The sequence below is a fragment of the Anthonomus grandis genome, chromosome 14 (assembly GCF_022605725.1).
Source record: "Anthonomus grandis grandis chromosome 14, icAntGran1.3, whole genome shotgun sequence".
NCBI classification, from domain to species: Eukaryota; Metazoa; Arthropoda; class Insecta; order Coleoptera; family Curculionidae; genus Anthonomus; species Anthonomus grandis.
This window is the reverse complement of record NC_065559.1, coordinates 10,744,313-10,771,010: the sequence shown is the minus strand read 5'-3', so window position 1 is coordinate 10,771,010 and position 26,698 is coordinate 10,744,313. Positions and strand designations below refer to the sequence as shown.

The 26,698-nt window shown below is 30.7% G+C and overlaps 1 protein-coding gene across 3 annotated transcripts in view; it reads right to left on the bottom strand.

Annotated features, from left to right (window-relative positions):
* The window catches only part of LOC126744587 (dachshund homolog 2), an 842,630-nt gene that overhangs the window by 563,918 nt on the left and 252,014 nt on the right, over positions 1-26,698 (bottom strand). For 2 of the 3 annotated variants that reach the window (XM_050452086.1, XM_050452087.1), the window contains exons 5-7: positions 23,619-23,698; positions 17,006-17,221; positions 7,462-7,686 (exon numbers count right to left, since the gene is read on the bottom strand). In XM_050452086.1, coding sequence (XP_050308043.1) covers positions 7,462-7,686; positions 17,006-17,221; positions 23,619-23,698 — 521 coding nt within the window. The remainder of the gene's footprint in view (positions 1-7,461; positions 7,687-17,005; positions 17,222-23,618; positions 23,699-26,698) is intronic. The other variant, XM_050452088.1, reaches the window with a different exon arrangement.

Here is a 26,698-nt window from a genome sequence, read left to right as displayed (position 1 = left end):
CATACTCTTCACGAGCGTACAAAATGGCATCAGTATTCCCCATCTTTACAACCTGGTTCACTTGTTGTCATAAAACAAGACCAAATCCCGCCACTTCAATGGCCGCTAGGGCGAATTTTGGAGACTTACCCGGGTAGTGATGAAGTTGTAAGAGTAGCTAAAGTTAAAACGTCTACTGGCACTCTTAAAAGGCCCGCAGTCAAACTTTGTCCTCTGCCGGTAGAATAAAATTGCGCTTTGGTCGGGCGGAAATGGTCCGTCCACATTTAGTTTGTGAACGTCCAAATAGTTTAAATTTTTCTTTTTGTAATATTTCTTTTTTTTTCTCTCCAAATTAAAACTACCATTTCATTTAATTTAATTTTCTCCTTTTATTATAATCAATTTAATTATTATTTTTATATTGTCTTAACAACAACAAATCTGCGCGTGTACGACAGCCTTTAAATTTCTAAATTCCTTTGGTGTGTGCTGAACGGAGACCAGAGAGAAGACGACTTCCTTGTTAGCACTTTATCATCGCGCATTGATTCCAGTGTCGTGATACGTTTATTTTCGCAACTGTTGTCTTAATCTTACCGCATCACAGATCGTGATTTACTTATCAAACCCGCAACCACTCTTAGTGATTCAACCCGAATTAGAAGACCCAATAAGTCCAAAGCAGGCCTGATAAAGCTAGATACAGACACCTTAAGGTAAGGATCTTTAAAGGCTGGTTTTTCGACCTTTCTACATTTACTTTTAATCACACAAATACAGTCCACTTTAAATCTCTCACTGAATTGTCTAAATCCACTTTGTGCTTAACTGAAAAGATAAGTAACAACTTTACAAACAAAAAAAAACAAAAGAAAAAGTTCTTTTTTTCTTACCAGACCAACCAATAGGGAAAGTTCATGAACCTTGTTTCGTTGGTGTAGTATTAAAAATTCTCATTAAATAATTAAAGATTTAAATTATATCAGTTATACAAATAACAATAATAAATGATCTAAAAAGTAATATTCTAATCTGGGCATTGTTGAAAGGGGTACGGAAGACACAACCCAACGGTATATGGGCTGCGGCCATGTGCCCATATCTTAACAATTAGCCTCAACAAGAGTGACAACCTTTCTTAATAATTAAAATTAATTTAAAAATTAAAAGAGTGGTTAATGATAAAGTAGTTATTATAAAATAACTGTCCTAAGAGACACTTGGAGTTTTACCAAGACATGCTGGACGGTCTATCATAAGTTGTGTTATGTCAAATAGTGCTCATAACCTCTGATAATGGGGTTAGAATCCTCCACAGTTAATGTGATTTGGAAACCAGACAGTTCTGATGTCAGAGGTAGTAGGTGCTTATTACAAAGCTCATCAAACCATTACACTTTCAAGAAACTGATGAGCTTAAGAAGCAATATTGGTAGACTAGAAGATTTCGTATTAGCGACTCCAGAATCAATAGAGCATATAAACCAATATAAAACTAAATAACTAAATATAAGAAGCTAGTCATATCTGATTCCCTGTGATACTTTTTGTTTTTTTATTTTTCTCTTTTGCTCCAACTTTCTGGTTGCCTTGCCCTGAAGAAGCCAGTAAGCAGAAATACGTGACGACAAGTATTATTTTAATTTTTTATATTTTTTGACTCAGGAAGTATCTTCCTAAGTTTATATTTTTTATTATTTAATTTTTTATGCTAACTTCCTTTCCTTTCTGGCTAATTTTTAGATCAGTAAACTAATAATCTGATAAGTAGAGGAGTTTAGTTTCCCCATTGCCAAAAAACTATCAATAGCAATATCTTATATAATATCATAGACCACTCAAGAAAAGTGCTCAGGATCCTCATTTTAACAAACATTATAATAAGATAAATAGTACAATATTGTAATTGTTTCAAAACGTTATGTCTAAATTTAACTTATCCATCATCGAATCAAGTAAGTTCTTTTTAATTAAATAAACGTTTTTATATTAAAATATTTCTTTTTAATAATAATTTACTATTTTACCGAAAATAAGAAAAAACCAACTTACCTTTTGTCAGATTTTTCAACCTTATAGAAGCACTATAAACTTTACTAAGTTAAATATTACCGTAAATTAAATTACAAAAAAAAACTTGGCAAACCTATTTTTCTAAAGAAAAAAGCATTTATACTTTATGACCAATAAAACTTTAACACATACATCCCCAAGAGCTAGAAAAAGTTCCCAGTTTCATAGTTACATATGTTAAACTTTTTCTAATAGCATACCATTATTAAAAAAAATTAAGTATTATTAATTATTCCGTTAACCTTTCTTACACCGTGCTCAAGCTTTGTTTTAAGTTCATACTCTAAATACATTTAAAAGAAAAGTTATAATTCCTAAGCGTTTTGTTAATTGTGGGTTGTTAAAAGGCTTTTTGATTAATGATCGATAGCAAGATAATTTATAAATGAGGTACAGACGTTTTTTTTATAATATGTCTAATGGTAAAATTTTTGTGTTAGATTAGATCACCTACTGAATATAGTAACAGTAGTGGATTTGCTATCTGTTAGTTGGGAACTACCGATCGATTCTGTAATGTAATGAAAGTGCCAAAGAGAGCTATAAAAAGCAAATAAAAAAATCCACTTTCTATATGTTGTGTCTCTAAAGTAATTAAACCAAAGCGATTTAATCGCCTAGTAATTTACTAAGATATACTGTCAGTTTAAATGCATTTTTTTTTAAATAAGTTTGCCAATTAAAATTAATGTTGTGAAGGATCGTAAGGTAAATAATAGATCAAATTCTTAATAATTCCGTTTATTAATTTTGAAAGATAACATCTTACATCACACTTAGTATATCTTAACTAACAAAAAGGCAGTAAATAGATTACTGCTTTTAGTGCATGAAAAATTTTGATATATTCGCCCGAAGGCTAAAAGATATCCGATTCGTCTTGGTTTAAACCACACTAAGATTTAAATACATTCAATTGGCTGATATTTGCAGGCACCAAGTCAAATCTTTTACCTTTTATTAAAATGTCTACATACACGCAAATATACAAAGCAAATATACCAAAATTCTCGGGTTTAACTATATATTTTCGTTAAATAATATAAATTAACTATAAATTTAGTTAAATAAAACATACTACTCTAGAGTTGTAATGGCACGTTTACGCTAAAATACCAGCTGACAGATAACAAAATCCATCACTGTCACTTTTTCTGGAACAGATCCATATAATAATTAGGTTATGATGTGCCCCTCGTAGCAATAGTACTTTTGGCATTGCTAAAGACATATTTGGCTAAAGTATTTACAAACTAATCTACTTTTTAAAATTTTAATATTTATAGTAATTTTTCGTTACATAACTTTATGTAAAATAAAAAAAGATTAACCACCACGTAAATTAATATATACTAAAATTGTGTCGTTATTTAAAGTAATTTTTTTTTGGTTCAGTATCATACTAGTGAACTAAGAATGCATAACCTAATTGGGTATAAAAAAATGTTTCTATTAACGTTATTAGCATATGTATAATATGCTATATTTAAATTCAGTTTAATGCATTTTTGTTTCTTTTAATTTGGTATTTAAGGTTATAGAAGAAAACTTAGTAGCAATGCTATAAATCAGCAAATACTATTATTTTTATCTTTTAAACCTAGAGGTTGTTTTTTCCTAATTGATTTAACACATAATCAGTCTTTAATATTTATGACTTAATTAATAAATTATCGATGTATTAAAGAATGTTAATTAAACACAGTATTATATTTTTTTATTAAAAAGTAAAACAAAAATTGTTAAAAAAAAAAATTAAAGTAAATTATTAGGAACTTGATTTAAAATATTTGACGGTGTCTGATTTTGATAACGAAGATAATAACAATTCTTCAAGTAAAAATAAATGAGCAATAAAGACGAGGCCCTTTAGATGTTGAGGAAAATATTGTAGATGTCTTAAGTGGGAAATGCCTTGGACGTGGTTCATGTCATTGTTTGGCGATGAGAACAAAAACATAAACTCACACATATAATAAGTTCAAAAATTAGAAGCTGGTGGCAAAATTTTAATACTAAATTGGCGATGGGTCATTTGAAATCAAAGAGTATTTTTCAGTCACTGTTTGTTTACGGATAAGGTTCAGATGAAATTTCAGAAATATGGATTCAAAAACTACACATATGGTGTGAACTTTGTGACAATAAGCTTGTTGGACCTCATATTTATTTAAATTAGCAAATTGACTAATTGGCAAAATGTATTTTAATTTTGTTTAAAATGTTTTACCAATTTTATTATTTGTTGCAGTTATAAACACTGCAGGAATTGGCTTTCAATGATTTTGATTTCAATGATGACTTTTCATGATTTTTGAATAATAATATTCCAAATATGTGAGTAGGCAGAGACGGTTCTAACCAATGGCCTTATCGAATGCCTGATTTTATTCTTGTTAACTACTAACTTTTGAGACATCTGAAATCCAAAATTTATAATGCATACAGAGTGTCCCGGGTTGCAGTGTTCAAACTTTAATAGCGCATTTTGTATTTAGAATCAGCCTTAATTTTATTTATAAATGTATATCGGAAAATGCGTTTTTAAAATACAGGGTGTTAAAATTTAAAAAAAAAATGTTGTTTAGTTAATTTTTTTTTGCGTTTATTAAATAATAAATATTTATATAATATTTTTATGAAATTTGATGTACGGCTTTGGCGTAAGAAAAGGCGATGTTTGATCTTAAAAAAATTTTTTTTTTTTATTAATCTATTTTTAATTGAATATTCTTTAAGGAAAAATTGTACAACACTGCTTATTCTATTTTTATTCTTTATATTATTCTTTATTTCATTAAGAGAAAAATAAGATAAGCTAACACTTTTACGCCTAATCTGCAGACGTGGAACCAAGGTGACTTATTGCTATTTTCTAGTTCATTAGCCTCTGATAGCTAAATGAAGCTCCAGAAATTTATTCGTATCCTTATTTGAAATTCTGGTTCATGTGAGTACCTCTATATTTATTTTACAGCTTATTCAAGGATACGAAATCCATGAGACTTTATTGGCTTTTCCGTAAGTTTTCCTGAAGATTTCAATATATCCAATTTCAATTCGCAATTCTGTTAACAAACCATTTTTGCTTTTGTGTACTCTATTTGTCGGGACGAAAAATGTCTTTACCAGCCACGTCTAACAGTTGTCAATGAACATTCGCCTATTGCGATGCTGCGTATTTTTGATTCTTTTTTGTGGGGCTGAATTATGGACACTTACGGAGGCCTCCTCCAAAAAACTTAAGGCATTTGAAATGTGGCTCTATGGAAGAATCCAACGAATACCTTGGTCCTTCGAAAAGGATAGAAATAAAAAAAGAAATCCTGACTACAGTTACAACTTAAAAGCTAGAATATCTTAGATATGTAATGCGTAACTAGAGTCGATTTGCCTGAAGTCCTTTTGCAGAAGGCAAGGTATATGGAGCTACAGGAGGAGGCATAAGGAGTATATCGTAATTGAAAAACTTTAAAAACGTGGTATAACCATTTAAGTATTACGCGCTGCTATGAGCAAGGTTTGAATAGGTAACATGAGAGCCAACATGTGAAACAGGTTGGCACTCTAAGAAGAAGACGAAGCACTCTTCTAATCGATAAAATTCATCAATAAATCAATCACTGATCAACGCATTTATTATGAACTTTTGCCTTAGGATCATGGATACGATGCATTCCGTCTTTAATATTATTTTCGTTAAATAGATCTTTTGTAAGAAAACCCCTCATTTCGATGTCTACTGACAAAGAACAAAGAAGTGACGAAGAAATTTTATTTTTTCATTCGAAAACCTCGCCTCGTACAAAAAAAGGCAAGGAATCAAATTTGCTTCAACCTAAACGAGGATTTACTACACATTGAAAAAAAATTAAGAGAATCATTCAGATCAAAAGAAGCCTTTTGCTACTTTAAAGATATTTCATATATAAGTTATAAACAAGTTAGGACTAAAAATTTTTTTTTCTTAAAACTTTAATACTCTGTATTTCAAAAATAACGCGTTTCTCGATATATGTTTATAAAGAAAATTATAGCTATCTCTGAACACACCTTTTTCACCGAATAGGGAATGTTTGTAGTGAAACACGTCTAGAGTGTTTCAAAAGTCAGTAAACCAAATAGTTTTGAGAGCTGAGAGGTGTATCGAGCAAATTAATGAATACTTTGAACAATTCGGATTTTTTCTACGTTTTTGTCCAATAATTAATTAGGCTCATAGAACTTAAATCTAGAATTTAATTAAGATTAATTTTTCCATTTATTTTTTTTTAATTAGTCAAAGGAATATTTTATAATTTCAAATATACAGGGTATTATTTCTTTCTTAAAATTTAACCAAAGGCTGACCTGGATTTTTTTATTTTGAAAGATTTAAATTTTAGGTAGGGCACCGTAAGTAAGTATAACAAATATCGAAAAAGAATTTCAGGTTCTTCAGAAGGTATAGGAGAATTTCAAAATCATATTTTTATAAAACTTCCATGTATTTTGGTTATAAAGGACGATAGAAACACGCTGTATAATATTATTATTATCTATGTGTAATAAAGTTGACAATTATTTTTATTTCTATCTTATTTTTTGTAAGAGTAAATCAAAAGCATCGATAAGTTTAATATTACATAGCCCAATTACATAAAGCTATGTAAATGGTTAATTTTTGTTGTCTTGCAATTGTTTTGATAAACTCATATAAGTGGTTTCTCTTCTTTTAAAAATTTCAAATTTAAAACGTTCGTTTTAAATACATTTAAATAAAGACGATCTTACTAATTGACCATTTAAATATATTAATGCCTCACAATGCCAAAAGTATTTTATATGTATATTGTATAGACGCGTATATAATTCTAAAATGTATTTGATGAAAACATTAAGTTTTCTGATTGATAAATTATGTTACAAATTTATATACAATCTCACTCATTAAAAAACTAATATTTAAAAGAACATATTCGATATGTCCGCACTTCAAAGTGCTTCAATATTCTAAGTTTTTATTTACAGTTCTTTAAAATTGTACAATTTGGGTGGATAATATAAGGAAATCTAAGCTAGTTTTAAAGAGATCAATTTACTGTAGGATTTGTACAAGATTTGTGAAAATTTAATAAAGCTATGTGGAAATATTTTCTTATATTACAAGATTGTTACTTTATGATCTTCTAATTCCTAATAATATCTGCATAAGAAGACCTTATGTATGATTTAAACCCCTCAGTACAAAAGAAACCAAACTCACTACTAAACTATTATTCACAATGCGCTACTGTACAAACCAATAAAATTATATTTCTCTATAGTATATGAACTACCGTTGCCACCTTTAACTTTTATGCGTGGCTGCCAAATACATGTAATATTGCGCGAGACTTAATAAATACACCATGTTGCTATTGGTACCTTTTTCATAGTTGATCTGTCTCTCCTGTTGACGTGCGTTATCTGCAGCTACTTTTAAGAGTCCCTGTATATTTCTAAGAAGGGTTTCAGTCGACGAAATACCGGGATCTGGTACTGGACCGTTAGCGCTTGCGACTGCACTCGCGAGGGTCGAATAGTTTAGAGCGGCTTGTTGCGAGTCACTAACGGGCACAACCGGGAGAGGAAGATCTCCATCATCCATATCTGAAATTAGAAATAAAGTTTCTTAACAATAATGTTATTACTAAAAGTCACAGAGTAAGGTCTAAGAATTACTATAACTAATTATTTATAATTTGGGTAGGTAGGAAAATGCATATTTGAATGATAATGTTGCAAAAATATTATTCAGCTATACAGGGTGTTCGAAAAGTAGACGAAGGTATTTCAATGGGTGATTCCTTGTAAAAAAATATGAGAAAAAGTTTCTATAAACATGGGTCGGGCAATGCACAGTTTTTAAGATACAGGGTGATAATTTTTTTAAATTATTATATAAAAAAATATTTACTTAATTCTTTTGAAATTTGGCAGTATTACTTGTTGTATAAGAGGCTAATTTAGCCCTAATTAGATTAAAATTACAATTAAGGTCCAGTGGCGTCCCGGAGGACATCTAAGCAAACATTATTGGCAAAAAAATGTACGCCAGACATGCATGTAATGTATGCACGTGCTTACAGTAATTGTTATGCAGTTTCCTTAACAGCAACTTCCAGATAGTAAAACCTTTGAAAGCGTAGACCGTCGATTGCGGGAAAGAGGTAAATTTTCTTATTTATTTTTTGTGATGTTTTTGACAATAAAGTTACTTAGGAAGTTTTTTCATGTCCACCAATGGTAGAGGCCAGCCGAGGTCCGTAAGAACGCCTGAGTTTGAGGAGGCAGTTTTACGCGCTGTGGAAGAAAATCCTGGCGTAAGTACCAGAACTATAGCAGCTCGATTCAAAGGGGATCATTATTCCAACAGCACTGTGTGGCAGGTTCTCTCCGAACAACTTTTGTAACCGTATCATGTTCAACGTGTGCAGGCATTACTACCAAGAGATTATTTGCCCCTTTTGCAGTTTTGCCAATGGTATTACGAAAAAGTTAATACTAACAGAAAATTTAATAAAACCATACATTTTACGGACGAACCTGGATGTCGGCGTGATGCTATTGTTAATTTTCAGAATACTTATGTATGGAGTGACGAAAGTCCCCCTGCTTACGTATAATGTCGCCACCAAGAGCAATTTTCTTTAAATGTGTGGATGGGTGTTGTTGATGACAATTTAATTGAGCCTCTTACTTGTTTCTCTAAATGTACGTAAGCAAATAACTTTTATGCACGATGGAGTTCCTCCTCATTTTAGTATAGCGGTTAGAACTCATCTTAATAACACCTTCGGGGAAAATTGGGTTGGAAGAGGTGGACCAATTCAATCGCTACCTCGCTCCCCTGATTTTTACTTATGGGGACACCTTAAAAGTCTGGTTTATGCTAGTCCTATACAAACAATAGAATAGTTAAAAAATAAAATTGTAAATGCTTGCGAAGAAATGAGAAATAGACCTCGCATTTCAGCTCGAGTGCGTCGTTTAATGATTCGTCGAGTGAGTCGACAGCCCAGAAATGGATGATGGACATTTCCAACATTTGTTGTAGTTGTTGTTGCACTAAAAAGCTCCTAGAAATGTCTTTGATTTTTTGTCTTCCAAGACACCTGTATTTTTCTTTCCAAATATTAATAAACCAGTTTTGTCCAGTGGCATGCAATAAAACGGTATTTATTTGTTTCTGTCGAAAACGAAGTGAGATACGAAAAAAATCAAGAGGCGAAAAAGTTTTATTTTTTAATGCTTAATTAAACAACAAATATTCACGTTGAAAAAAAGCAGTGGCGTAAATTTTTTTGCCAATAATATTTGCTAAGATGTCCCCCGGGACGCCACTGGACCTCATAACTTTAATCTAATTAGATCTAAATTAGCCTCTTAATACAGCTAGTAGTACTGGCAAATTTCAGGAGAATCGAGTAATTTTTTTGTTAAATATTAATAAAAAATTAATGTTAAAAAAAAAAATTATCACTCTGTATCTTGAAAACTGTGCATTTCCGGACTCATGTTTATAGAAACTTTTTCCCATATTTTTTTTACAAGGAATCACCCATTGAAATATCTCTTTCTATTTTTCAAACACCCTGTATAATATTATCTTATATAAAGACCAGGTTTGCGAGGCACTAGTGGGTATCCCCCTTCCGCTAGGTACAGACCCGAACGCCATACTACAAGCGTTCTTCGCCTCAATGCAGCAGCAGTTTCAAATGCTGCTGCAGACCATACACCCCGTGGGAACCTGAGAAAATCCACCACACTCCACGCAAAGGCCACACGCACTTTGCATAAAGTAGCCATTTCCTTAATTTTAAGAAATACTCTAGTTAGACAAAAAGGCATGAATCTTTTAGATTAACCTGTACAAATATTAAATAAATGTCAGTTTCATAGTAAAGCACTGGTGGGACTTAATATTAAAAAGGCAGTCGCACCGGATGGCACACCTCCATTTTTTTACAAAAATACAGCGTTAAATATTACTAAACAATTCATAAGCCAATAGGTAGTGCCAATATTTAAGAACGGGTCCAAAAAAGTTACAAATTATCGACCAATCAGTAAAACTTCTGTGGTTGCTGTAGGGAATTTCTTGCCCGTACACAAATTATTTACACATAACATAAAAAAATTCCTTTATCTTTGTCGATGCAGGTTACCTGTCGACTACTTAATCTTTGCTGTATGATTATCTACAGAACTGAAAGGAACTTCGTCAAAAAATGGCTCGGGCTTGCTTTACTCGCGTAAACTTTAGTGATCAAACATTTAGTATGAGTTTTACTTAATTCTATAGCAGGTTTTAAAGCCTTAATCCAAGAATATCATTCCTTAAAATCTAACAACTGCAGTTTCCAATCTCTATGATTTAGCACAGGCAGTTCATCGGTGAAAATATACCGCAAACTCTAGCATTTTATATTCAAGGAATAATACTAAAAGTGATTTGAATAAAAGGACGAGATGACTCATTTTATATATAAGTTACGGATGTGGGTATCATTCAAGTAATATAGCCAGAAATATAGCACAAATAAGCAAAGTAACATAAATAAAAAAATCAACATTTACTCATGCCCTATCATCATCGCATGGACACGGTTATTACTTGCGCTACAAAACCGAAAGAAGATAGATCAAAGCAGCAGTTTTCATTTAAAAATACGAGATAGTACGGCCGACAGAGCAGAAAATAAAAATCAACAATAAAAGTTAGCAATTCAAAACGCAGTAAGTAATTCTCTAATCTAAGAAAAAATTATTTACGAAAAGTTGCTTAATTAACCCATTTATTAACTGCACTACAAAACCGAAGAAGGATAGGCCTAGGCATCAGGTAGTAATACGTGGCTATTCCTTGCCGTATAAAAGAAGACACATAGGACCAAACGACAGTTTTAAATGTAAATAAGCCGGAACGAGGCGGACCAATAATAAAAATAATAGTCAATGCATTAGCGTAACAAATGAAAAACGCTAGGCTCGGAGGCGGCAGGTTAAATAGGTGACTCTTATCTAATTTAAAAACTGTCCAGGACAAATGTAAACAATGAAAAGAAACACTAGTGAAAATCTGGAAAATAATATGTAATTTGCTTGAATGGTACGGTACGACTCTACTGCAACGAATGTATCGGAATTGTAATACTACTTGAAATCTAAATAATCCAGCCTGATGAACAGCCTTTTATATACACAGCAGCAATTTAGCAAATATTTACCTCACGAACATACATGACATATTGTAAATAAACTTAATTTCAGTCCTCAAAACCAGATATTATGGTTTAAAACAGGGGGACAAGAGTTGACCACACGTGCCCAAGAAAACCGGGCTTTTCCGGAAAATCGTGGAAAACTATACCAGAATTTATTATGCTTTCTGCGCAACAAGTCATGTCCCGCCTTTTAACAGCTCTTTCTAAGGTATGTATGTAACCTTTAAAACTTCTACAAAAAACTATTGGTTCTAAGCATTCGTTGCTTCTCACTATCATAAAAATAACTAGAACTGAAAACAACGAAGACCAGAGATCTAAAACGAGTCTACAGAGGATTGAGTATAACCTATTATTATAAAGAAATCTAACCTATCAATCTTTAAGTTCCTTTATCCATATAGGCCATAGTTACAAGTTACCTATAACTCATAAATAAAATACACATTATTCTAAGGTAAATTAGACATTCGGAAACAAATGTTAACGATGCAAAACTATCTTAAATTTTCTGGTAAAATACTACCTGAGCTAACCCATATTTTTATAAAATAAAAACAAAATCTTCTAACTTCGTTACATTACTAAAGTTACTAAAAAACTAATTTACGAATATTTGCATAGATAATCGTGTTCAGGTGGATACCATCTGCATAGACTTCAGCAAGGCTTTTGACAAAATAAGTCACAACATACTTTTAAAACGAATGGCTGAGATCGGTGTGGGTATATGATATCGGATTCTCTGTCAGGGGGTAGAGAGTATTTATTTTTCATTCCAATATAATTATGATGCCTATATTAACTATCTAGAAAGAATTCCAAATAATTTTCTGAAATTTATATCTTTTAAGGATCATTTTATAATTCTAGAAAATGGTGCAAAAGGTGCTCAAACCTACTTTGGTGTATTTATGTCACTTTCTGGCTGATGGCAATTAACAGATACCGTGTTAGTTTATTTTTTTTTTCAAACGCTTCTTATAATAATCCTGAAATATTGTTGACTATGTTTTTGAATGTTGCTTAAGTTAATTTAGGATCTAATGAAGCCTTTTTTATTCCATTTAGGAAAACAAATTATTCACAGAATTTCCCATTGTGTAAAATAACAAAAACTGTAAACACGTTTTACAATTTAGTGGATTAGTTTAATTTGCCACTTTATGACTTTAAACAATTATCTAAAATATTTTATTACGCCAAAACTAATTTTACTTTAATTGTTCTCTTATGCTGTAGTTTTTCTCGCGATAACTGTAATAGATTTATTTAAGTTAAGTTGTTTTCTTAGGTTAGTTGGAGTATTTTTATTTCTTTTAATACCTATAGTGTATACTTAGTTTTATGGACAATTTTTTGGGTGTTTCGACCTGTTTATATTTTTATATTCATTCAAGAAACAAATAAAAATAGGTAGGAGATGATAAAAGAATAAGTTTTTTTCTGGAAGTTTAAATTATTTACTGGATGAGTAGAAAAGTTAGACCCTTTCTGCCATAATTCACATCATAAATTATAAAGTATATAAAATACCGCATATAATATCCCTTTTATATTATAATATACAAATTATATTAGATAACATTTTTAAAGAAATTTCGAGTTGCAATTATTAGACCCTTTCTGCCATAATTCACATCATAAATATTAAAGTATATAAAATACCGCATATAATATCCCTTTTATATTATAATATACAAATTATATTAGATAACATTTTTAAAGAAATTTCGAGTTGCAATTATTATTCTTGTGCACCAGTCTTGAATCAGCTCAATTTTTTAGCCATTCTATGTGTTAAATAGAATGACTGTGATCGCGAGTTTCTAAAACAAATTTCTTATTTATATGATACTTTTTGGCTTAATAATTTTCAAAATTTCACATGTTTCTTTTGAACGTATTCATTTATATCCCTTCCGTCAATTCTTAATAGTTTTGAGATATCGGTTAAAAAATCGCATACGTGTATCTTGACAAATCATAATACACCAGATATTGCATATATTCATCTCAAGAAAGATACAATCAGAATACCTTATTCCAACCAAGTTAAATACTTAAGAATAATCCTAAATAAAAAGCTTAAATGGAGGGAACACATTAATCAATTTATTTCCAAATGTGAAAGAGGCTTAAGTTTTTTAAGATATGTTACTAAGATTTGGTGGGGATGTGATGTAGATACAGCTTTGGTCTTTTATGGAAGCTACATACGTTTTATACTGGATTATGGTTGTATTCCTTATGGATCAGCTTTGGACAAGCTAGTACAAAGAGTTGACTGCATCCAATACGGTTATACTCATTTGTTTTAGTACTATGCGTTTCGCTTCTCTAAATGACCTATTAGTAGAAGCATTAATAATCCACTCAAATTGCAAAGAAATATAACAGGTTCGAAATTTGTTGTCAAGCATATATTTTTAGATACAAACTTAATAGATAAAAATTAATCAATTGAATACCCATATCTTACGAAATAAGTACAATAACTCTATTTGATTTGCCGTCTTTTCATTATTTTGCACCTGTGCAGAAAATTTCGATCAAATATGCCGACTTCACGGATAATTTAACATATAATAGAAATATTCTTATGTCAAAAACAATTACTTAATACTAGCTAAAGATGCACTTAATTTTATACTGCAATACGATAACAATAGGAGTTTTGTTGTTTTGGCAGACTCTAGATCTTTGCTACAATCTATTAATAAAAGATATTACAATCATACGAGAAATTAATACGTATTATTCTAATTAAACAAAAATATTTATTTGACTTCATATAGGCATCACAGGAAACGAAGTTGCTAACCAGCTGGCAAAAGATAATATTGGTAATGGCATTTCTATACATGACCTATGTGGATCTAGTGATGTGACGACAATAATAAAACATATATTATTTACTAAACGAAATAATATTTGGAATAGTGTTTGTAGACAATCGCCTACAAAATATTGTTAGTAAGTACGTAAGATACCTTTGTAGTATAAGCATCAAATGTGTGCAGGTAATTTATAACTACTAAAATGAGAATGAAATTTAGACATGCCTGTTATCCAGTAAATCCTAATAAGATAAATGTATTACCACTTAATTTATGCCTAACCTGGAATATTATAGGCGACCGGAATGACATATTTTTTGAATGTGAAAGATATGTCCTAGTAATCCATGTATTGCTTTTGAATCTTATAAATGATAACAAAGTAGAATGTCCTTTTAATGTCAAGCATTTACTACGGAATTTTATATGTTTAATTAATTATTTACTTTTTACATTTTACCTTTTCACATCATCTATGTTATTCTTTAAATCTATCCATGGCGAATCCCAACGGCGTAAAGAGTGTGCCCTTGTCTCATTTATGTTTAAAAATAGTTAAAATAGATAATAGTCGGCGATTGTAGATTAAAGCAATGAAAAATGTTTTATGCTACAATTTTTTAAAAGATGTATGAGGTTTTTAAATCAATTAAAATAGAATCTTTTTAATATGACATATAATAATGCAATTGGCTGCATGGTTAAACTGTCATCATGCAAAAAAAAAATCTGTTCTTTCCATCCGAGGTAGAATTTAACTAAAAATGTATTCTTTTTTAAGTCATGAAGTTAAACCAAATACAGATCATCTATACTCTGACTTCATACCGGTTATTCATCACGATATCCAATAGGATAATAGCACACCTAAGCCTTTTTTAGTAAAACAAATCATTTAACAAAATATAAATCAATTTTCATGTCGGAGAAACATTTACGTCAGCCATCGCATCCCATGAGCGCCTCGTGAAATATGTTCAGCTAATTTGTTTGTTTTCAGTCATGGGAAAAATGAGATAAGAATGTTAATGCGGCCGTACCAACGGATATAGATGACCGGTCGACATGCTCTCGCTTTCGTTTGATGGCTTACTTGTCCGAAGACCGAACTCCATTTTATTTATCTAGCTAGCGGGAAAATGAGAATGGCAAACTTGTTTTGCTTTAAAATTTTTGTTATATTTCTATCAAGGCGCTACACATTTAATGTTATATTTCTTTGAAAGGACAACTTACTTGATGATAGAAGAGAATATGACAATTTTTATAATAGTATAAAATATTTTTAACGTAATTATTTATTATTTACTATTAATTATCATGTTCTCTCTACGATGAAGAGCATCCTAGGTTTAGAATATGTTGGCTACTTAACATCATGTAAATTAATTTAAGTAAGGGGAAACTTAGAGTTTCTTTCATTGAACTTATCTTAATAAAGAGTAAATCCCTGCCCATCTTTGGAAAATAAAATTAAACGTTGGATTGTAAATCAACCAAGAGAAAATACTAGCAAAAACATTTTAAGCATTAACGCTTTACAAATATTTGGCGGTTGTAATGTTTTATTGTAAATTTTGAGCAATTTCCTCTTACTGTTCTATTTGATTTTTGACTCATCTCATATTATTAGTTGCTTCATTGTGAGTCATTGTCTTGTTTTGGTGTTTCTTATATTATGAGTTTTTTTTTCATTGCCTAGAAAGTATTTTACAAAAGTCATTTTTTAATAGACTTAGATAATTAATAAATTTTTGTTTAACATGATCTTTTAGTGCTTTATGATTTGTAGTTATAAGTTATTATACTATTACTTTAGGCCTTACTTGTTTAGTAAGATTACTTAGTATACCTTAGGTCTTGGCTAGATTTAGAATATTATGGTTTTTATTCCCCATACTAGTCATGCGACTTCGGGGACTGCATGCCACCGTTACTTCACATTTTGTTTAATTTTAAGAATTTGTAAATTGTATTCTGTAGAATAAATGAAATGAATTGACACAAAAATAAAATTTTCTTCCGCTCTATAGTAAATAATCAAACTACACAATATGTCGTCAATGGCCTCCAGTAGCTTTGTTTACAAGCATATATAAGGAAAATGGAAACTTGCTATAAATTGGTAATTTTCCTCAAACTCTAAGTTGCTATCATACTCTGAGTTCCAAAATAAAACTCAAATTTTATATTAAACCAATTATTTAGTATTTCTAAGGACAGCACTAGGTTGATTTTTAATTATGTTTTATTATTAGAAAGTTATTTTCTAATAAGATCTAACAATTGGCGGTATACAATTAAAATTCTATTTAACCAGTTTATTCTTAGCGTTAATTTTAATATTTTTCGAACATTTTAGCAACTTTCGCATGAAAAAAACGAATGATTAGATAAATTTTATTGATTTTGTATTATATTTGTATCCTAAAAGATAGATAGTTATAATAGATTCCTATGTTGAATAAAAAATAATAATAATAAAATATTTTCAATAGTAATTTACGGCGAGCAATAATTTCCCAAACAAATTACTCTAACAGAACCAGAATGGTTTTTAAAATAATTACAAAATTACAAGCTCGACAAGTGCCCATAACTCAATAGCGATTTGTAATATAGGAAACAGACAATTAGGTACTACCTGTATATAAACTATTGAAGCTAAAACTACAGCCTACTTTAATTGCGTTGGTAATTTAAAAGGTATTGCATTGCAGTACAACGTCTTAAAGTTATTTCATAGATCTAACCACCCAAATGATTAGGCATAACTTAAGTGGATACTAGGTAAAATCTTTTAAAAATGACACCTATTAATCTCTTGAAGTAATAAATTATGGTAAATATTTATATTACCTTGATCCTTATCCTCTTCCTCATCAGGTTCTGGCTCTGAAATATTATCCTCCTCCTCGTCCACCGCCGACCTGGGTGATCTCGGTGATGGAGGTACATCTGGACAATCAGCTTCGCTTCCAGAATGTTCGTTATCACCCAAAGAACCTGCACTTCCGCCACCACTTTTGGATAAGTTTAATACGGGACTTTGGTCTGGTGATCCTGAAACAAAAACTATAATAGTCATAGTACATTATTAAATTTCAAATGTTGATTTTATAAACTTAGTTATTTAGGTTGCCCGTTTATTTTTCATAAAACAACCACTGTAACAAGCCCCAATTAAGGCAATTAATGGGATAATTCGAAACGGATCTATTTAGAGCAATAAATCGTTCGCAAAAAAGGGACCAGATTGATGCTGAATCCGACCGAACCGTACGCGGGGTAAAATCCGTTTTATTTTCTGCATATGCGTATTTAATTGTGACCCTGCTGGAAATTTATGGCCGTCCGGATCGGTTCGTGTTGCGTCCGATCTCTAAAATCCCACTTTTATGACCATTAATTAAATCGCCTGCAAGTTAGACCAGCGCGCTGCCGCCCCATAGTTAACTTTTTTTTCTGTTGCTGTTTTATTTCTATATTGATCGCAATATAAAGGTTTCCCGCTGTCAAAAGGAAAAATTCATGTTGAGTTATTGTGGTTTAGGTCCCGATTTAACGTAAGTCTTCTTTAGGTGGCAGTTTAATAACAAAAGCTCTTTCAGTTTTATAAGTAATATATATGGAATATTAAAGCGTCTCAAAAATAAAACGACAAAAACGGAATTACTGATGAACCTAGTCCTTAGTCAAAATCTTTTGATGCTCGTCGAAAGGACATCCTGTAAATATCTAGGACATGAGATCAGAATTGTCGGAGATAATCAAAGATGCGAAATCGAGCGGAGAATTGTATTAACATAGACAGCTTATGGTAAAATTTAACATATTTAAGTCAGGAAGTTACAAAGTTACTAAGAAATCGATAAATAAAGTGAATACAATAATATAAAATATACAAATAATAATACAAATATAATACAAATATACAATAATGAAACTTTCTCTATTGAGAATTATGATAATGGATAGAGTGCCCAACGAAACAATATGGCAGAAAACTGGGGTTACAGAAGTAGAAGAGAGGAATGGCTTGTTTGAAGTGGAGTTGGGCTGGAGATGTAGCAAGAGTGCGACCTGAAAAATAGACGAAAAGAATTATAGAATGACGATCCAGAGAATAAGCCTTCAGAAACCAGGGACGACCGCCAACCAGATGGATGTGACATGCATTTCGATTAACTGGATTCCTGCTACACAGAACCGGAAAAATTAGAGATTATTCACAGAGATCTATGTTCAGTAGTAGACGAGGGAGACTTTTGATGACGATGGTGATACAGACAATATATATTACAGTTTTTCTTTAAATTTTTATAAAAAATATCTGCAAACTTAACCTATTCTTTAAAATATCTTCATTACCTTCACCTTTGGATGGCTATTAGTTCTGCAACTTTACATCAAAAGCATATTTAGCTGTGGTTGGTCTTTATCCTTAGATAAATGTCACTGTAGATTTTTTTAAACTAAAGGTTATAATTTACTTTATTGATTTCCATTTTATTTATTATTTTTTAATTTTATTAATTTAATTTAATTTTTTATACGGTATTAGTTATATTGAAAAATTGCTAAAATGTATGAGTAAACCCAAATCTTTAATTGTGGTGATTTTAGCTATGACTTTAATTCTAGATCTAAGGGTTGTAAGATCTAGAAACAAAAAACATCAATAACAGTGGGGGTAACACTGTTATTGATGTTTTTAATACATATGGTCTTAAGCAAGTATTTTTTTGAACCTTACAGAATTCAAGGGTCATCCTGCACATGCATTGATAGTGTTTTCACTAATGCTATGACATTCAGCTCCTGGTAGGTACTATTATAAACAAGTCCAGCTTGCTGAGGTTTAAATGTTTTTCTAAAGAAAATATTAATTATTTTAATCATTTGGTTTCAAAGAACACGAGCTGCCCACTTTTGAAAGACTGAATTTGGAAAATAAGTTTTCCTATTGTTTCAACATATTTTATTGTCTATTTGACGAGAGTTCTCCTTATGTTGCAAAATGGAAATGATCCCAAAAAAATCCAATTCAAGGATAATACACAGAAGCTATATATCTTCTTTTATACCTTTATTTTAAACCATTTTTATTTAGGGTTGAGATCTGCTAATATTATCTTTGATTTTACTAAAGCATTTGATACTCTATTATGTATTGTGCATATTATGCAGTATTATGCTTCTAAGTAAGGCTTTTCATTAGAAGTTAAAATATCTGCCTACAGATGGCTTGAATAATTATTGTCAAATCGAATTTAGACTATAAAGTTAAGGGCAAGAGGTCGGGTGACATTTTCTGACAGGGTGGAGGTTCAAACTAGTATTCTATAGTGAAGTATCCTTGGTCCTATTTTGTTTCTGATTTTTATTAATCATTTATCTTTTTTAATTGATGACAGTTTTATCACCTTTTTTGCTGATAGTACATCGGCAATTGTCTCAGGTCATGACTACCAGTCTCTTAATATTTTTCTTCTTCTTCCTTGGGTGCCATATCCTATAGGAAGTTAAATATCATCATTGCAATTTTTACTTAATTTTTTCCGACACTCTGAAAAATTCTACTGAGCTACAGTTATACCAATCATTTAAATTTCTCATGTAGGAAATTCTTCATTTACTAATGCTTCTTTTTCCTTTTATCCTTAATTGCATAATTGCTATAAATCTCATACCGCTGTTCTCTCATTTTATGTTTTAGATAATGTTAATTTTTTGCTTTTATGGTATTAATTTGTATTGATAACTTTATGCTGTTTACCCATTTCTTTTGTTTTTCTTTCTTTCCATGATATTCTAAGGGTCCTCCTACAATACCACATTTCAAACGATCACAGTTTGTTTATGTTCTTATTTGAGTGTCAAGTTTTTTAGTTTATAATATAGTATTGAAAACACACAGTACCTTATATTCTCACTCTTAGTTCTATTGTGTGGTCTTTGAAACAAGTGATTTTTGTGTATTTTTTTTTACAAACGTATTTCTTGTTCTTTCTGTAGTAGTAGTCTTTAAAAATCTTCCGTGCAGCTCTGTGTCAGCCGCATATCTTTTATTGTTTATTATTTTTTTAATTATTTATACTCTTTTAGCATCAGATAGTACAGCCTCTCTAAAAGTAGAGCCACTATACAGTGCATCCCAAAAGTTATGTCTAAATTCATTCCTATACATCATGGCATTTCCTATAGCATCATGTCCTATACCGAAAGTTAACAGTTATCGAAAAAAAGACGATTCATGTAACAAATACAAAAAGAACAAAAATTAAGTTAAATGTTCAAAATGATTGCCATTCAGAGCTTGATAATATCCAATGCGATCAATAAAGTCTCGTTGCACATTTTCAATCATTTCCGCAGTTATGGCGCGCACTTCTCTGCGAATTCTCTCTTTCAAGTTGTCTAGATTATTTGGCCTATTAACAAATACCTTCGACTTGAGGTATCCCCAGAAAAAAAAGTCCATTGGTGTTAGGTCAGGCGACCTAGCAGGCCATTCGATGGGTGCTCTCCTTCCTATCCACCGATTGGGAAAGGTTTCATTCAACAATGTACGCACAGTGGCAGCATAGTGCGGAGGAGCGCCATCTTGCTGGAAAATTAGTTCTTCGTCAGGGTAGTCTGGGTCCAATGGATTTGTAAATAAAGCTAGTAATGCTGGAACTAATTCAAGTTAAAGAAAATCAAGAAACACTTGTCCCGTTAAAGTCTGTTTAAAGAAAAAGGACCTATTACTCTTCCGCGCACTATTCCACACCACACATTTAGTTTTTGAGGGTACTGGGTGTTTACCTCCATCATCCAATGCAGATTTTCTATTGCCCAATATCGACAATTTTGTCTTTTTACACTACCATTCAAACAGAACGTGGCTTTATCAGAAAAAATAATATTTGGTACTAAATTATTATTTAGATTGCACATGTTTTGTAAGCGATCACAAAACTCATTTCGCCTATCGAAATCGTCATCAAATAACTCTTGCACAGGAATAACTTTGTAGGAGTAATATTTGGGCTTTTTAACTATTCGGTGAACTATAGATTTCGCCATGTGTAAATTTGCCCCAATCTGCGCCAGAGGAGTGATTTTCTTCCAAAGAAAGCAAAACGTCAAGTTGTTCATTTTCATCTCGAGCAGGATGACCAGATTTCGGCAGATCTCTAACATGACCGAATTCTCTAAATTTAGCCTCTATTCTACTCTTCACCTTTTGACATATCGGAGGACGATTAGGATGGCTTTCATTGAATAATTGAGCAACTTCTCTTTGAGTACGTGTTCTATCACCAAACCCAACCATGCACAGAATTTCTATTTTTTCTCGTTCCGTTAACTTTACCATTGTGAAAACCGCAACTTTGCTCGTACGCTTCACACTTGACAATATCTGTTTGGCATGCAACTGTCATACAGTTTCTATAAAAATACACGGTCACCAGCCAACAATAAAACAACAGGAATGAATGGAATTTTGCTCTGTATAAAAGTTCTCAAAGATAAAGTGACTCGAGGTCAAGGTTAACTTCAATAATAATGTTTGGTCGTATTTTTTTCGATAACTGTTGACTTTACGTATAGCACATGATGCATGAAACATACGTAGAATTACACGCGAAATTCAAAAATAAAATAAAAAAAAGGTGCTTTCATTTGAAAAAATTAAGTTGATGGTCGTAATTTATTTTTGAGCAACCCTGTATATACAAACTTCACGTACAAAAAATGCGCAACTTGATATAAAAATGGACGGGTCCGAGCGTTTTTTTTTCGAACACACCCCTGAATTTTAAATGAATTTAGACATAACCTTTGGGATGCACTGTATACAGTAAAGAGTAGAGACGACATAGCACATCCCTATGTCGCTCCTCTCTTTATTTCTATTACTAGAGTGTTATTGGTGTGCATTGATTCCAGTAAGGACTTGATGTTATTTTTAAGTTTTTGTCGTCTATGTTTTTTGTTCTAAGTTTTGACTAGTTCTTCATGTTTTTCCTTATCGAATGCTTTTCGAAATTCGACGTAATATATATGCATATCTATATTTATGTCTAGATACCTCTGCGCTAATATAGTAGTGCAAAGAAAGCCGCTCTAGTACCTAGTCAGTCTTTGAATGCAAATTGACCGAAAAAAACTTAACTTTAAAAATAACTTGAATGCGTTACTTATTACAGATATTCTTCTGTATGCACAACAGTCTTTAGCGTTTTTGATTTTTAATATAGCGCAGAAGATGAAGAGTAGCCATTTTTCCTTGCAAATAGCTGATCTTTCTTACTGGTGTCAACAAAATCGCCTTTTTCTTAACAATTTTAAGAGCAGTTGCATCCTTTTCAAACCTGTTTGAGTTGTGCAAGATAGAAGCTTATTGCTCAGGGACGGTTTAAACACCATAATTCAACAACACTCATATAAATGTTTGGACATTTTCGTTGATAAGGATTTGTCCTGAAATAAGTAGGTGTACTTAGTATGTCAAATAAGTTCGAAGTAATTACACAATTTTTTAGGTTAGAGATTTTTATAGATACTTAGACACTTTTATCATGCTGCAGTACATTCTACTCTCGCCTATGATTTGTTTGCTTGGGATAACTCTTGCACTATTAAATGCGCACTGATTTGTTAAAAATATATTATCTGCACCAGAATTATTTATACAGCGTCATGTCAAGAAATCTTTATCATATCTACGATCATATATATATATATCCTCCAGAGTTTATGTGAAATTTTAAAAAAATCCACAAGCTTTGTAACGTGTGGATTATATTAATATGAAGCATTAATTGATTATATTATTCATCACAAGACTCGAAATGAAGACAAAATTTGTATTTTTTTCTCTTATTTATTGCAGGTACAAGATGACCCTACAATTTTAACCCTCTGAGAATTTGTGCCCTACTTCCGAACCATTTTAAGCGTGCTAAAAGTGTTTTAAATTTCGAATGGTCATTAAAAACTATGTAAGCTGACTATCCCTTCTATCCACTGACTGAGTTTTTTATTTGTAGCTTTAATTAGATTAATTTTTTTATAATATTTAATGCTAATGTAATTTTAAGGTTTTTTCGTTTTGTGCTATATATACTTACTATTTAATTAACAATTCTGATGCATTGGTTATGTCTATGAAAATAAATAAATAAATAAAAAATACTTTATATCAAAGTTTTGATAGCTTCTAAAAAAACACGATCTTAAAGTAATTTAAAAACACAGTCGAGCAGACAGTTATCCAAGAATTGCTTTACTAGAATTCCTTATAAGTTATGATTTTTATATGTGAGTACTTATGTAGAAAATAAAACGAACACTATATTGAAATTTAAAAAAAAAGTTAATAAAATGATAATATTTACAGTAAAAAAATATGTATGAATGCATATAACAAACGTTTTTTTATAACAAACTCTCATTTGATAAAATTACTTAAAGTACTCACCGTTTCTTGGACTACTCAAATCTCTAGGTTTCTGATCCAAAGGAATAGGCCTATCTGAGTCACATCTTTCCTCTCGTAACCTGCAACAAAAAAAACCATAATCAAGAAATCAAAAATTATCAAAGTAAATAAGAACAAATTATAGTAGCGGCAAAAGAAACCCATCTCATTCTCACCAGGAAATGGTACATCTGTTTTAATTAGAACATAGCCAATATATATATATTGCATAAACGGGAATCAAGGGATTTTTGGGGAGGGAGTCCCGCTAATGGATCTCCACGGGGAGTCCCCGTTCTTGTTTTAAACGTTTTACGTTTGTAAATGAAAGCTTTGATAAGCCTTGCGAACGCCATCCTGATGGGTCTTGCCTGGTATTAAGAGCTGCCGCTTTCATTTCGGGATCGGGAACGAAATACTCGTAATATCTGACACGCTGAGTCTTTATGCTTGATGCTGAGTCAATTAGATTCGGAATTTTATATTAGATTTGGTAAATTTATAACTAATTTAAGCTTAAATATAAAGATTCCGTTAAAATGTAATTTCTGTCCCTTCTTTCTATAAGTCTTATCCGCTTTTTCAAAACTACAACAGATACAAATACTACGAATAAATTAAAAGAATATTATTTATGTAAAATGAGAGAAACGGAGATTTTTTGGTACACATTGATTAAGATTATAGAGTTCTTAATAATTATTTTTTTCTTTATGGTTCTCTGTATAAGTGGCTCCAATGCAACAAAGTTTAAACCTCGTTAACTCCCTTCACAACCAAGTAAAATCGCGTTTTACCACCTAATAATAAAGCAGGCTGGGTAATAAATAACCGTGTCCTAAAAAAAATCCTTAACAAATACAAATAAGAGATCGCATAATGCCATGAACGCTTCCTCTGTCTTGTTTTGACAGTCTTTATGACTTTTTATATATGCTCACGCTATCATTTTCAATTTGCAAAGGGAACGCTCTTTGTGCACGTCAGGCAATAAAATAAAATTTAAATTTATCGTACCGATATTCTTCGGCTTATTTTGGATTTCTCTCGGTTTGGTCTTCAATTAGGTTTAAATTTTAGATGAGTATTATTTATACTTAGCAGTCCCTGTAATCATAAATTATGTTTTGATAAATTATGATTCTTTACAGAGTTAAGAAGATGATGAGTTTTGAAAGGCATTATTTTAAAATATGCTGGTTGATATATTAATATATAAACAAAATTTAATTACGCTTTCGATAACGTAAAGATTTTTTATTGATAATTGTAATTGAACTGTAGAAGGTTGTCAATGTTTTACTAAAAAAACTATGACTATTGATGAAAAAACTATTATTTGTCTCACATTTATCATGCAACTTACGGATTGGACAAAAAGAGACTTCGTATTTTAATATGCTATAATATCGATTTTATTATTTTTTCTTATACGATTTTAAAATAATTTGGACTTTTAGTTCTTAATAAGACGTTTTTTCTTACTCATCACATAATAATCAACTTTGTTTTTTCTTATGGGCACTATATTGGATTTTTACATTTTTAAAAACTGTGCAAAATTATCTTTTTAACGAGTTATCACAAGTTATATTTATTTTTATTGAAAAGCCAAATTTTTGGAAAAAACTAAATTTGCCACTGTTGGCTGTCAAATAATGATAAGACAATATATAAACTTTCATAAATATCACATGTTTTGTTAGTATTTTAGTACAAACTGACAGTTATTTCACTAGTTATTTAAGCAGTTATAACTTTGATGAATTAAGAAAAGCAAGATATGATTAAAATGTATTACAAATATAATATGGACCAATAAAAGCAAATTTACAAACTGCGGCATTTTTAACAGAAATAATAAACACATTTGAAGCTAAAATAATCCCCGACAATTTCGGGAAATTATTATTATTTCAAAAATTAATCTATTCATTTAAATATTTTAGAAAAGATTTTTTACTTTTAATTCTTGAATTTTAAATTTTTTAAATAAATTTTAACATTTTTTTGTTTTTTGGAACTACTCCTGAATGTCCAAATGCCAGTTTCCTGGCATTTGGAATAAAATCTTATTTTATTCCTGTATTTTAGGGTCATTATTCACGTGTTTTAGTATTTCAAACAACTTTTCTTTGAATTTTTACAGTTTCGTATAACTTTTCATTTCAATTTGTTTATTCCAGAAATGTTGAAATTAACACAAAAATAAAATTTTCTAGATTATTTGAGCACCTTTACAATATTCAAGGTATTTAGAATAATTGTAATTTTATTCATAGACCTTCGGATGATTTTCCACTCCTTCCAAGTATTTTAAATAATTTATCTTTTAATTTTGATGTTTTGAAATAAAGTTTTGTTTTCAATTTTAAATCTCAACATTTTTAAAATTTTTAAAATAATATTTAAAATTTTCCAGATATTTTTGCTATTTTAATTATTAAAATCCTATTTTATTCCAGTACTTTGGAATAATTTTCCACGTCTTCCAGGTCTTTCAAACCACTTTTCATTTAATTTTATTGTTTGAAAATAGGTTTTGGTTTTTAGTCTTTAATTTTAAAATAACTTTTAAGTATTTCCAGACTTGTCAAATATTTTTATATTATTCCAGGCATTTGTAATAAAATTTTGTTTAATTCCAAATGCCTCAATATTGTCATTTAAGATTTTGAGGTTATTTTTCATGTCTTGCAGGTGTTTGCAATATAACGTTTTTTATTTAATTTTAGATTTTTATTTAATTTAACGCTATTGCGTTTTTAGTTTTTTTTTTTTAAATTTGGGAAATTGGCATGTTTTTTAACTTTATTCCGAAATTCTAAAATGAGTTTTTCTATTTTCCAGACGCTTGGAGTGACTTTTTGTGAGTTCTAGACATTTAAAGGAAATGTTACCGCCTTCCAGGATTTTCAATAATGTTTTTTAAATTTTTCAGGAGTTTTACGTAATTTTCTGTCCTCCAAGCATGTAACGTAATTCTGTAAAAGAAAATGGAAAAATTACTTCAAACAAAAAGGGTATAACTCTGTAATACATGCAATGTATGCAAAAACCAAATATAGCGCCTATAGGAA